General features: G+C 41.0%; 1 protein-coding gene across 1 annotated transcript in view; it reads right to left on the reverse strand.

Moving 5' to 3' along the window:
- Positions 1–1,311: 1,311 nt before the first annotated feature.
- The window catches only part of LOC104412328 (transmembrane channel-like protein 7), a gene marked incomplete at its 5' end in the record, with an annotated part of 14,509 nt that continues 2,744 nt past the window's right edge, over positions 1,312–13,076 (reverse strand). The window contains 13 exon segments of the mRNA XM_010023016.1: positions 1,312–1,371; positions 3,208–3,286; positions 4,724–4,879; positions 5,152–5,282; positions 6,041–6,224; positions 6,536–6,633; positions 7,187–7,304; positions 8,197–8,354; positions 9,728–9,898; positions 11,323–11,470; positions 12,099–12,244; positions 12,693–12,778; positions 12,962–13,076. The exon segment at positions 12,962–13,076 is cut by the window's right edge and continues 12 nt beyond it. Of these exon segments, the coding sequence (XP_010021318.1) occupies positions 1,312–1,371; positions 3,208–3,286; positions 4,724–4,879; positions 5,152–5,282; positions 6,041–6,224; positions 6,536–6,633; positions 7,187–7,304; positions 8,197–8,354; positions 9,728–9,898; positions 11,323–11,470; positions 12,099–12,244; positions 12,693–12,778; positions 12,962–13,076 (1,650 nt within the window).

Here is a 13,076-nt window from a genome sequence, read left to right on the forward strand (position 1 = left end):
TCAACGCCGGCGTCCCCTGGCTGCCATGGCAACGGAGGCAGGGCGACCCCCTGCGGGGTTAGTAGGCGCTGCGGGCACAGGCGCCCCTAGCGGAGTGGAGGTGCCGGCCGGGAGAGCTGGGGGGAATCGGGCCCCGGGCGGCCTCTGCAGAGCGGGCCGAGGCTGCAACCCGGAGTCAGACCAAACTAACCTGCACAACATCAGGCATTAACGTCCAATAAATTATTATTTTACAATGTAATTTCATGAAAATGAAGACAGAAAACATTCCAAAACACGTTATAACAAGAACAGTCTCTCACCTATCAACTAACAGCGTACTACTGCACATTTCAAGTCTTAAACACAGCCCTGTACAGAAAGTCCTTAAGCACAATCTATAAATAAAGGAAAGGTAGTGGTCTACTTGGATTCTCTCAGAATCACACAGCTCCTGTAGTTCATTTAAGAGCGAAGAAATGTGAATTTGAAGGGTACTGACATAATATGTTTCTGAAGGCTGTATTTCCAAACTATAACTTAACTCTCAATATTCACATTTTAAAACAAAGAGAACAGTAGTCAGGATGTTTGTACAAGAATAAAACACAAGTAATAATGCCTTAACACAGTAAAACAACAAAAAAGGCACTCCACAGCAGTGAGGCTGGTACCTGAGCAATAGCTGTCCTCGCTCGCTGGTGGTCTCTTCCAACTCCCAGCATTCTTTTATCAACTTGTTTTCTCTGAGCCCTTGTGTGCAGTGTTCAACTGCACTTGCTGTTTCAGAGCAAAATAAATATCAAAGTCTCTCCTCTGAAAATATTTAGAAATCTGATTTCAAACCCATGCCATATTTTCTTCTCCGATTCAGTATTTCGAAATACTGACATACGTCCCTCTTTTGCTTTGGCTTGAAGTGAGTTGGAAACATGTAAAACCACACCTTTTCCTCCCTCCCTCTTCTTAAGGCATAATTTGTAGAAACAGTACAAAGTTCTTAAACAGAGTTTTAGTTCTGATCACATTTTACCCCAAACCCCTGAAAAATAGGGACTTATCAAACCCCAACAACCCTGACATTGTAGCAGCAATAGTGTCCTACCATACAATTGTTTGCACAGGTCTAGCACAGTATAAATTAGCTAAATTTCTAGTCCCAGAAACTTTAAAGCCCACTAGCACAATCAAGACCACAGGTATCCATCACATAGCCCGCAGTGCCAGGGTGCCAGTCAGCTACTCAGTTTTTAGGTGCTGCAGACGCTTCTACTCTTATCTAGTGGTTCTGTGAGTTTGGCAAAGTCAAGTTCTTCTGGCTTTTCATGGTTTTCAAGGATGCCTCTGAGCTTCTGTTATCTTCCTGATTAAGAACAGCTTGTCTCGACTTTCCTTGAAAGACAGAATAAAAAGTATGCTCTAGATTAACGGAAGTTATCTATGAACAGCTCGTTTCTTTATTAGAAATAAATTGGTGCACTCACCACATTGCACTTTTAATTAATGACTCCCAGCACACTCTCAACTACCTGAACAATTTAAAGTTTATGATAGTCTTGGCTTCATCTATCTCACATTAACAGTCCTGTGTTGAGGCTAGTAAAAGCAGCTCACACACCTAAAAACTTAAACCTGTAGTTCCAAGAAGCTTAAGAACAGCGAGTAAACAAAAATTAAAAGCATGAAAGGATTTTCAGAATTCCTAACTGATTTGGGAACCCTCGAAAAAGCAGCAAGGCTTTTGCTCCTATCCTCCTTGTCAAAAAGCCCTCCCCAGCACAGTGTTTTTCTACGGATGGGTTGTTAAATACTGTATCTAAAAGAAGCACATACCAGGAAAAGGGCTGTTTCCTAAGAAAGTGAGAAGCCTTACTAGTGAGGCCAAGTTTTGACTAGAGCAGAGTTTGACAGACCACAGAATATAAACACTGTTAAACATGGCAGTAGCTTCTGATGGCCACAAAGAAGCCTGTCTGCACTGGCACTGTTCTCTGAAGAACTACTTAGTCGAGACTTGCTCCACTCTAAGTACCTGCTGCAAGCAGTGCTGGACCTCCCCTGGGGAATAAGAGCAGACGTGATGCAGCAGAAACATCAGGCTGGAGGAAAGGTGCCCTGGAAGACCAGACGTGATGCAGCAGAAACATCAGGCTGGAGGGAAGGTGTCCTGGGTTCAGTTGTAACAGTTATTTTTCTCCTTTTTAGTAGCTGGTGCAGTGCTCTGTTTCAGCTTTAGTCTGAGAACAATGCTGATAATGCACCAATGTTTTATTTGTTGCTAAGTAATGCTTACTCCAGCCAAGGACTTTTCAGTCTCTCATGCTCTGCCAGTGAGGAGGGGCACAAGAAGCCAGGAGGGAACAAGCACAGGACACCTGACCCAAACTAACCAAAGGGATATTCCATACCACAGCACGTCATGCCCAGTATATAAACTGGGGGGAGTCACCCGGAGGGTGCAGATCGCCGTTTAGCGCAGGTTGGGTATCGGTCGGCGGGTGGTGAGCAATTGTACTGAGGATCACTTTCGTTTACTGAGAGTTTTTTTCCTTCCCTTTTTAGTTTTATATTCTTTCCCCTTGTTATTTCCCTTATCATCATTATTACTGGTGGTAGTAGTAGTAGTTTTATATTATGCATTAGTTTCTGGACTGTTATCTCAGCCTGTGGGGTTTACATTCTTTCAATTCTCCTCCCCACCCCACCAGGAGCTGGGAGGCGGAAGAAGCAGGGGAGTGAGCTGCTATGTGGTTCTGAGTTACTGTCTGGGCTTAAACCACAACAGAAGGGTAGGGAGTTGGGTGCCTGTTCGTGACAGTGGAGAGGGAAATAGAGGTGGGGGTTGTGTGAGATGGTGGAGGGGCCAAGAAACACAAGATTCAGGCTCTTGTTTGGCAGAAAAAAAACCCCATGCAGATGGGTGGATTTAAACAAGACAATAGAAAAAGATCAGGAAGACTGCTTCTCAGAGGCATCTCTCATGCATGTATGTTGCCTGATAAAATCAGACCTTGCTGCAGGTGCAGCTGATACCCAAGAAAACCAACTAGACTGAGAAATACTATACTGCTTTGGTTATTTTTCCTGTGTAATTTGCAAAACATTCTTCACTGTGTGTGCAAACACTGAGTATCCAGAAGATCATGAAAACTGGTGTTCCTCTGCATGCCCAACTACTGACATAACAAAGAAAACTTTAGCGGTACAGAAAAGTGGGTCAAATCTTACCATAACCAGTTGCTCCCTCAGCTGCTCAACCACTCGTTTGTGTGCTCCAGCCAAGGCCATAAAATAGAACATAATGAGGCTGCAAACAACAAACCAACACTGTGTCTTAGCATCATGCAAAACAGAATTAGTCAGAAAAAGGCTGTTACAGACTGGAGGAACTATCAGTTTGTGCATTTGCTTCAGATGAGAAGCTGCTGGAGAGAAAATATAAAATAAAGAAATCAATATACAGCTGGGGTAGATTGGGCATAGCTCTGCTCAAAAGCATTTGCTCAGAAATTTGCGCTGCCATAAAGCAGGGACAGAGCGTGAGGGGACAGGGAAGCATGGTCACTTCTCAGATATTACAAGTTGTGTTCTGATAGCGCTCTCTAGACTTGTCAGCTCCTGCCATGCTCAAAGTGTAGGTATGAGGGGGTTGTTCCTCAGAAATTAAGTTTAATGAGGTTTTACTGGAGCAACTCTTTACTCTCATTGTGGTTTCTAACTATGGTAAGCAGCTACAGATCAGAACTGCAGTCATTTCTTATAGCACATATCACAGATGTAATCTGTGACCCAGATTATCCACAGTGCATTAAATGATGATGAGCAGCAGCAATACAGCACAAATGCCTATATACATCACGTATTTTCTTTTCCAAATAATAAGTAGTAGGATAGCAGTGCAAGTCATCCTCCACTTCTTATATAGGCTTGATGGTAAAATAAAGAAAGAAAAAGGAAAAAAAGAGGAATTGGTATTTCCTGTGCACACAATAACATGTTCAGTTTAGGGGAACACATAAACATGTGTTATGGAAGAAAGGGTTGGGTGCAGTCTGAAATAAACTGGATGGTTTCTCAAGTGTAGCAAGTATTAGGTAACAAGGCTCCAAGATCTGAAAACAGTTGGGTCAAACTGAAATGCAAAAAATTCCATTTAAATGTATGGGGAAAATTAAAAAAAAAAAAAAAAAAAATCTTTTTTAGTGCAGGAGTGACCAAACATTGGAACAAGTTGCCCAGTAAGGTTGTGGAGTTCCCCCATCTTCAGAGATACTCAAAATCTATCTGGACACTGTTCCTGAGCACTTACTCTACTTTTTAAACAGAAGGGTTGGATTAGATGATCCCTACAGGTGATCTTCAACCTTAAAAATTCTATGGTTCAACACTGATTTTATCTGACAGAGTTACTGTTTTGAGGGGTTGGTTTGTTGTGGGTTTTTTTACACCAAGGTTTGAAGGTAGGATTTGTGATCACAAGGTTTAAAATACTGATTTGCAGGATGATTCACAGTTAACACTTTTGAGAAAGACAAGTGTGGGATATGGGACATGCAAGAGGAAATGGAATAAAGCTAATGAGCATCAACACATGGGCAAATGTAAAAGGTGAGGATTCATGTGGGCTTTGATACTTTTGACTGTAGATGGAAAATATGGTCTAATAATTGTCTGGTATCAGCTCAGTAAGGAAGGCAATGAACCATGCAGCTGCAGGACTGAATCAGGTCTCCACAGCACTCACCAAATGACCATAAAGAAAGGCACTGCAAAGGCTTCTGATGCTATGCCATGAAGGACCTTCTGCAGACCTGTTGGAAACCCAAGTACTGTGTCTGGAACAACTTCCCATGAAGTGTTAAAACTCCTGAACGGTCCACATGCCTTGGAGGAGGGGATACTGTCAAAGAAACAGAACAGAAAGGAGATGGTACTCCAAAACGTAAAGATAAAATAATCCAACACAAGCCCAGCACCATTTTGCCAATGAGGTAAAAGTGTCCTTTGTCTTTAAAACTGTGATTTTTGTTTATATGAACCAAGTTATAATTTCATTTATCATACACTATATATTTTATTCCATTTTATCATCCCAAAGATGCGTGTCTCTTTTTAGGAAACTGACAACCTCAGAACAAGTTTAAAATTCATAGAAGTTAAATTGTCACTTACTGTGCTATGCTGATTCCCAAAGGAATAAAGGCCAAGACAAGCCCAATCAACAGCACCACCAAGAAGAAAAAATTGGAACTTGATGCTCTGATAGGCCTGGCTGCAGGTTTACATGTGCGTATCAAACTGATCTGAAGAGGGAAAGTGAGCAAGACTGTTAGAAGTACATCTATATACATACATCCAAGTATACTTTCCCCACCAAATGAATTTTCCATTCACAAATACGCTACCAGCTACCACATAACCATCCTTTCATTGAGATACATGGACTGAAGAGGGCTAAGGCAAGAACACTTTACATTCTGGTATAAGTCAGTGTCTCCTATTTCGAGTAAGAATTTGATCCAGAGGACCTCATACACTTGCGCAGTCAACTGACATTTGGTGTATGATCCATGGCACAGCTGCCAGCTTTGTTCTGCCACATCTCCACTGGATACATCCCCTCTTGTAAGAGCTAAAATATTGGCAAGAGCTTGATGCAGAGGAGGAGCTGTGTGCTCACAGAGCAAAGCTTCTGATATGCAGAAATCACTTCCTGAGCATCCAACCCAGCTTGGATCTTCCATTATGCTTCCCAATCTTTAGCAGCTTAGCAAAATTTTGTCTAAATTCTAAGATGCATTACTAGTAAATAGATTATTGCAGAAAACCATTATAAACACTTACAATACAGCTTTATTACATAAAAATGTTTTATTAAAAATTCTACCTTCTCTGAAAAGCAAAAAAACCCTACAGAAAATGGAATGCCATTTCCTCATTTCCAGTACACCACATCCTTGGGTGTTTTTAGGGGGTTTTGTTTGTTTTATAAAAAACTGCATATCTGTATTACAAAACCCACAGAGATGTGCTCAGTTTGTTTACCACACACCTTCATTACCTTTTTAATGTAAAAGATGATGAAGTACTTTATAGTTGCTATTGCAGGGAGAAGTGGTGAAAAGAAGGTTCCAATCCAGCAGATAGTTTGCCCATAAACGATTTCCAGGACATTGTCAGAAATTCTAAATTCCTGCAATCCACACCACTGAACTGGCTTGCAAGAGCAATGAGTAACTAGCAACCTAAAACCAAAGAGTATCATTAGGTCTAAATTGAAGTCATAAAGCTTGGCTGAATTCTAACACATTTGGAACACACAAATATTTAGCATTTAAGCATTAGACAACATAAAAATATCTGAAGAAAGGACACAAATACAAAAAAATACACAGCCATCTGAATAGTAAATAAGTGCTCAAGCCACCAGAAATATGTTTGTTTTATTTTAAAACTGGTAGCTTGGCTGGAAACATGGGGAATTAGTAATAGGAACAAAAAAGGAAACTGTTTCATATGTCATTTGCAAAAGTATGCTCAAAAGGCAGACACTTACTTTCTAGGAAAGTCCACAAAGAGGGTCACAGCAAGAATTATAATAAAATCAAATATCGTCAGTTTATACATTTCTTGCCCAACTTCAGTTTCCCAGCACTATAAAAACAAATCAGGGAAAAAAAAAAAAGATCAGGAGCTCAATAACAAATGAAAAATAAATCTCTCAATCACTAAAGCAACAAACATCTCAGGCAGATAACACTGTAACGTTTCAACTGTATTAACTCCCATCTCTAAAATGTTTAAGTGTTTCAGGGTTTCCATGCTGAGCTTTTGGTTTGTTTTGTTGGGTTTCATTTGTTTTTGTTGTTGGGTTTGGGTTGGATTTTTCTTGAGGAAAGACCATTTGTCTTACTGGAGCAAAAGGCAGTAACACAGCTATCTCTAAACCAGAGCTACCTCAAACAATCTTTATGGTACTCAGAAAGTATATTATATAAATGATAATACATCCCCCTGAACTAATTCTAGTCAGAGTTTTAGAAAATAAAAGATATACGTAAGAACTGTACTGGTTTGCACTGAGCATTTATAACATGAATGGAAACTCCAGGTCTGATTCTGAATACCTCTGGACAAGCAAGTCTCATGGAAAACAAATCTCTGTTCACAAGTTCAGATGATTAAAGACTAAGATAAATCTGCTTACAGGATAGAGTTCGTAATTGTATCCACAGGCCGTACACTCGTCGGTGGCACAGTAGGAGATCTGACTCCACAGCGAGAACAGGAGAACACCGATATTGGCCAACCGCACAAAGACACACCTGGAAGAAAGGCAAAACCTGACTTCAAACTTGCCAAAAAAGTCATTCTAACACTTGGCTCAACTTGCACAGGAGTCCAAGTAAGGGTTGGAGCACAAAGGGGTCAACCAGAGCTTTAATGGAACAGCCAAATAGATGATAAACATATTTCTTCCATGAGTAGTAAGTTAAATTGCTTTTCACCTTCCCTGCTTTAGGCTAGAGTCCATCAATTCTTTTCTCAGTACTGTTTCTAGATCAGCCAGTTCAGTTGCAGATCTTGATGCTGCAATGGGCTGCAATTCTCTCAAGTACAGTTTGAGAGGCCAGGTGACAACTCTGCGTGCAGCATTTCCTCCTCACATGGCTTCACGCCTTCAGAGGCACTTAGCCAAACCAGAAACACAAAGCACTGGGGCTTGCAGAATTCAGATGCTTCAACCCAGATCTTACTGCCTTAAGCTGCTAAATGTCCGTTCTCCAAGCTCTCATACTGAAGCACCTTTTAGCCCAAAGCTTTTAACTTCTGCCTTGAGCAAAACTGTGTTTTAGTCACTGCTGCACAGGCACATCTGCCCATTCCAGGAACTGTTGCACACAAAGCAGTGTGAATCCACAGCTCTGCAGCCACAACTTCTCTACTATGTCAGGGTGTTGAAGATGTGCAGATCACACAGCTAAATGGGACTGAGAGAAAAACTTGGACATTGGAATGACTGTGCTGTACTGTCATTGAAACAGGAGATTGTCTGCAGATTTAAAGTTTCCAACTAAACCCAAGTCAAACAATGCCTGCTTGGCTTCCAGTGTCTGGGCTCTACAGTGCTTCTTGAGATTTGAATGTTTACAGTACTTATAACCTACCAAGAACAAGCTGTTGAAACATGCAAGGCCACAATTAAAACATTTTTACCTCATGAGTGTCAGCCTGATTTCAAAGGCTGGTGAATAATCTTCAAATCTGATCAGAAACGAGAAGATCTGAGGAGCAATGAAGTTGGCCAATGTGATCACTATGGAAGGCAAATACTGCACTAACAGATTAGCCTGGAAGTTCATATTGCTGATGTCCTGTACAAGAAGAGATGAGAGAAAGATAATACTCAGAAAAACACACCTTCCTGACACAGTGCTCTCTCCAGCTACCCACCAGCCAGGATTCAGGTAGCATCTTTTACTGTCTTCACTCTTCACCTGTATTTGGAAATACAAGCCTGACCACTGCTATCTGTCTCTGCAGTTTCCTGCTACACACCCTGCTCCCTTCACCAGTAACTCCCTTTGCCTCCAGAGGGAAGAGGCCCATCTCACCAAGGCTTGTGTCCGACCACGTTGTCTAATCCAGCACGAAGGCTATCAGGTTTTTTCACCTATGTCAAAGTGCACACGCTTTCAAGTTATTTGCAATGGTGCCAAGCAGCCCCTTTAAATTACCACCTTAACAAGCTCCTCTACCTACTCATTTAGGCAAAGTCAAGACATCAACCCTTATACATAAAGCCCACAGTAAGTGAAGCTGTTTTTCAAGATGTTCACTGTTGTACTATCCTCTTCTGCCCTCAAACAATACCTCTGACACAAGCACTTCTTAAGTCCCCATTTCCTGCTTCTCTATCTGTAACCCTGGTAGTTTACAGAAGTTAAGAATTAGGTTCACCATGAGCACAGCTTTCCCCATGCACATCCAGTGCCCCTCACATCGCCAGCAAACAAACTGCAGAGAAAACTGTGATCCTGATTCATAGCAGACTAATTCAACCTGGGGTCCTACAGAGAAATCAGTTAATGCTGAGAAACTGTTGAAACTGTTGTCTGCTCTTGGGAGTTCTATTTCTGAACCATTCTTCCCGTCTGCTCGCCCTGCCAGGGGTAAACAGCCCCGCCTAACCTGATTCTTTCCATTACTGATGCATGAACCTTTTCTTCTGCAAAGTGCTCTCTGTTCAAAGCCTTCCTGCAGCTGTAACTCAAGCCACAATACAGATTATAATCTTTATTCTCTCCTTCCCTTGTTGTTCATTTTTGCAACTGATCTGTGAACCAGATCGAGAAACTGATCACAATGAAGTTTGTTTTAAATGGATCAGTTCCCTCAGCCAGTTTGCTGCCCAGGTATACAAAGCTTGTACTAGTAGATCAGAGTGAGGCGAGAACAGTTGTATGAGAAGGAAAGTGAGGGCTGTTTTTCTTTCTTTCAGCTGCATTAGTTCCAAGGCACACAACAACAAAGCTTCTGCATCAAACTCTTTGGTTTCTTATGCACATGGTTCTCTATCTTTCTCACTCTCTCCTACTAAAATAACTCTAACACTGTAGAAAGTGTTTTCAGATCCCTCACATGAAAGGTGCTATATTAAGATACTTGACTCTTTCACAATAGTTCCTCTTGCTGTAATCACCAGCCCTGACTGAATCTGTCCTAATGTCATGCCTGATATACTTACATTGGAGTTTTCTTGAGAGAAGACAGTTGCTCTATAAATAGAGTAAAAACATCCCGATAAAACTGCAATGACAATTATATTTATAAATATTCTCAGAGAGTAGATGCGTAGCTTTTCTTTCACTGTCCTGTCAGCTATTTTTCGCTTCAGCCTTTCTTCCTCCAGGTCTGTCTAAAAAACAAAAAGAAAAAGGGTAAGTAGTTCTCTGGTGCAGCACACAACACTTACCTGCTACCTCGGGAATGTGCAAATCCATAGCCTATTGCAAGAGGGCCACTCCACCACCTGCCCAAGCACACTTAACTGACAGAGCTTCCTCATCAACACAAATGGGTGCATGCAGAGTGGAAGCCCCTGTGTGTTCAGTCTGTGCACAGGACTCTCAGGCTGAGGGCCCCGTAGCCAAAAACAAGCATCTTGTAATCCTCTTCTCTCTACTATATAGGTAACGTATCTCCTTAAGGACTGAAAGACAACTTGCCTCTTTCTTGTGACAGACTGATCTCAGACAGCTTGGTACTAATCTCTGAAATGTGTGTATTAGCCCACTCATCTCTTTACTTCTGCAGACAAGTAACCAGTCCTCACTCCAGCTTCCTTCTCCTCTTTGTGAAGGAAAATTGAGGGATGGCACAGAGAGCAAGTAGTACAGTCTTGAACTGCTTGTCATGCAAACTTGATATATTTCACCTTAGCTGACGTGAAAACACAGTATCATCTGTGAAAGCAATTTAACCTGAGCAAACCCACAGATTACCCAGGTATTTTCTGAGGACTTATTTCCAAACAGTAATATGAAGGGAAAGTTCTCCTAAGATGCAAGTTCTAGAGGCAGAAGTGTGGTAAGTGAAGGAGGCTCTGATTATATGATAAAAAAGATGACTATGAATTTTACTAGAGCAGAAAGCAACTCAGTGCAATTTATGAAATCTGTAATTACTGCTTTGTGGTTTGAAGTGGAAGTCTCTTTTCAAAGGTAGTTATTTCACTACACGAATCTCTGTGTCCACTGTATAGAGAGCAAAAAGGTAGTACTGGTTTCACCAGAAAAATACTTTCAGTCCCCCTTTTTCAGAGAGCTTTATGATTTGGGAAATCTATTAGGTGCATCAGCATTTTGTACGTGCATGCGAGAAAATCTTTCAGTATCTCTTTATCTTCTGCAGCAATGCTCTCAGACTGTATGATGAGCACCATTTGCATTTTATTCCTCCCCAAACCACTGCCTACCACATTGTAGACTTATAGCCCAGAATACTGAGACTGATTCCCAACAGTACAGGATTTTGCCTACAGCTTGGATAGCTTTTCCTGTTGGACTATGTAGAAACACAGGAAGCAGGACTGGAACATGAGGAAGAGTTAGATAAGCAGTTAACAGGTTGGCTTCAGTCCCCAGTGGATGGGGGAAGGGCCATTGCACCACAATTCTAGCTACCCAGAAAGCACACAAGAGGATGTGGGTTGCCCTGCCCCCAGTATAAACTACTTCAATCCTTTTCATCCTTATTCCATTATCTGGAAAATTACACACCTCTTTTTCAGCCATTTTAGCTATATTTAACCTTAATCATAGAGAAATCAAAGGTACTCACTTGGAGCTCATATTGCAAGCTGCGATGTTTTAGCCGTGCTGCATTTGGATCTGTAATGCAGAAGTCCCAGCCTGCAAAGACTTTGTTACAGTAACTCTGAAATTGATCTTCATCATGCACCAAGTTCTGCTTAAATCCTTCCACAGACCTAAAGAAAAATGCAACTTCATTCATGAACAGACATACTTTATCCACAGAAAAAGAAACAAAAGAACACACCTCAAGCAACCTGGTTCAAAGACTAAATGACACTCTCCCCTCCATGAGCAAAACTCACACTTGCTTTCTATCAGCAAGTCTCTGGGATGCTTTCAGTGTGAGGTTCTGCAGCAACCAAAGTCAGCTGAAGCCATGACTGACACAGATTACTCCCCTCTGCACTTAGCCACAGTCATACCTTCTCCTCTTATCCAATCATCTGACACTGCAAAGAGCTGGCTCAGGAAATTGAGATGGCAAAAAACCAAAACAAAACCACCAAAAAAAACCCAAAGAAAATCCTCCTACAACTACTGTATAGTTGAGGGTCTTTTATTTCTATGTATGCATACACAGGAAAAACTTATACTTTAAATTTATTTATTTCTATTTATTTTGCTGGCTTAGTTTCCCCAACAGACAAAGGCTATTGTAGCACTGCATCCTCATGCAGAAGATTCTCCATTTCCATATAAAACAGTTCTAGAATGCAGTATGTTCCTCACAAGCAAAAATGCAATGTAAACTGTGCAACAGGTAGCAAAAAACATATACCTAAACTACACCAACATCTTTACCTTTTTATTATCCAGAGGAAACTTAATGCAAGGTAGGCAAATGTAGCCAGCAGATATGCTAGTGGCAAATTGTACCTCAGGACACTGAACCATGCAGTATCTATTGTGTAATAGCCATAAAACAAACTTGTCACTTCAAGGAACCCCTGTGAAAACATGAAGTTGAAATAAAATTTTTAACAGTAGCAGCAACTGCCCAGTTATACTCAACATGGTATTAAGCAATCATTTTGTGAATTTAAAATTACTAGATGCCCTGAAAGCTACAACATAAATAGTCCTAAATACCGCTACTGCCTCTACCAAACTGTAACATACAGTGGTTAAAATCCCTTCCCTCTCCAATCAAAGAGCTCTAGGACAAGAACACTAACACCCTACACAGAGAGCACAATAGGCAGTGTGCTACAGGGTATGTAATGCTTGGCAGCTGGGGAGGAGAGGCTGTAGCATGTGGCCAGTCAGGCCAAAACCAATTTTACCTCAGCCTTGTCATTTTTCACAATCATCAAAGCTTCATTCCCCCACGTAAAAGATTTTCACATTATGGGAGACATAGAAACTTAAAAAAAAATTAAAATCTAATTTACTTACAGTGCCACTGAGCAAATCTTTGAGGTAAGTATAGAAGTAAACAAGTCCCTTATTACCACTAGGTGTATAAACTGTGCAGTGAGGCTCTGTCAAGAGAAAGGCAAAACACATCACTCAAATAGTAATGGACATAAAACTACAAGATAAAGTTAATTCAACTATGGTAAGTTCTTCTAATAAAAGCATTTATTCGTCCTGAGAGGTGGAGGAAAAGCCAACAGAAAGGGGGAATCTTACAAACAACAGTAGTACATAGAGAAGATATTTACCTGTGTTCTGTGGAGGGATTTTAGCAAAGGTACTGTTGAATATTCCGTATTTGGAAATGATGCTGGGAAAGGTAACAAAAGTGAACATCAGGATAAAAATTATAAGATTCAGCAG

The sequence above is a fragment of the Nestor notabilis genome, unplaced genomic scaffold (genome assembly GCF_000696875.1).
Source record: "Nestor notabilis isolate BGI_N333 unplaced genomic scaffold, ASM69687v1 scaffold3381, whole genome shotgun sequence".
Taxonomy (NCBI): Eukaryota; Metazoa; Chordata; class Aves; order Psittaciformes; family Psittacidae; genus Nestor; species Nestor notabilis.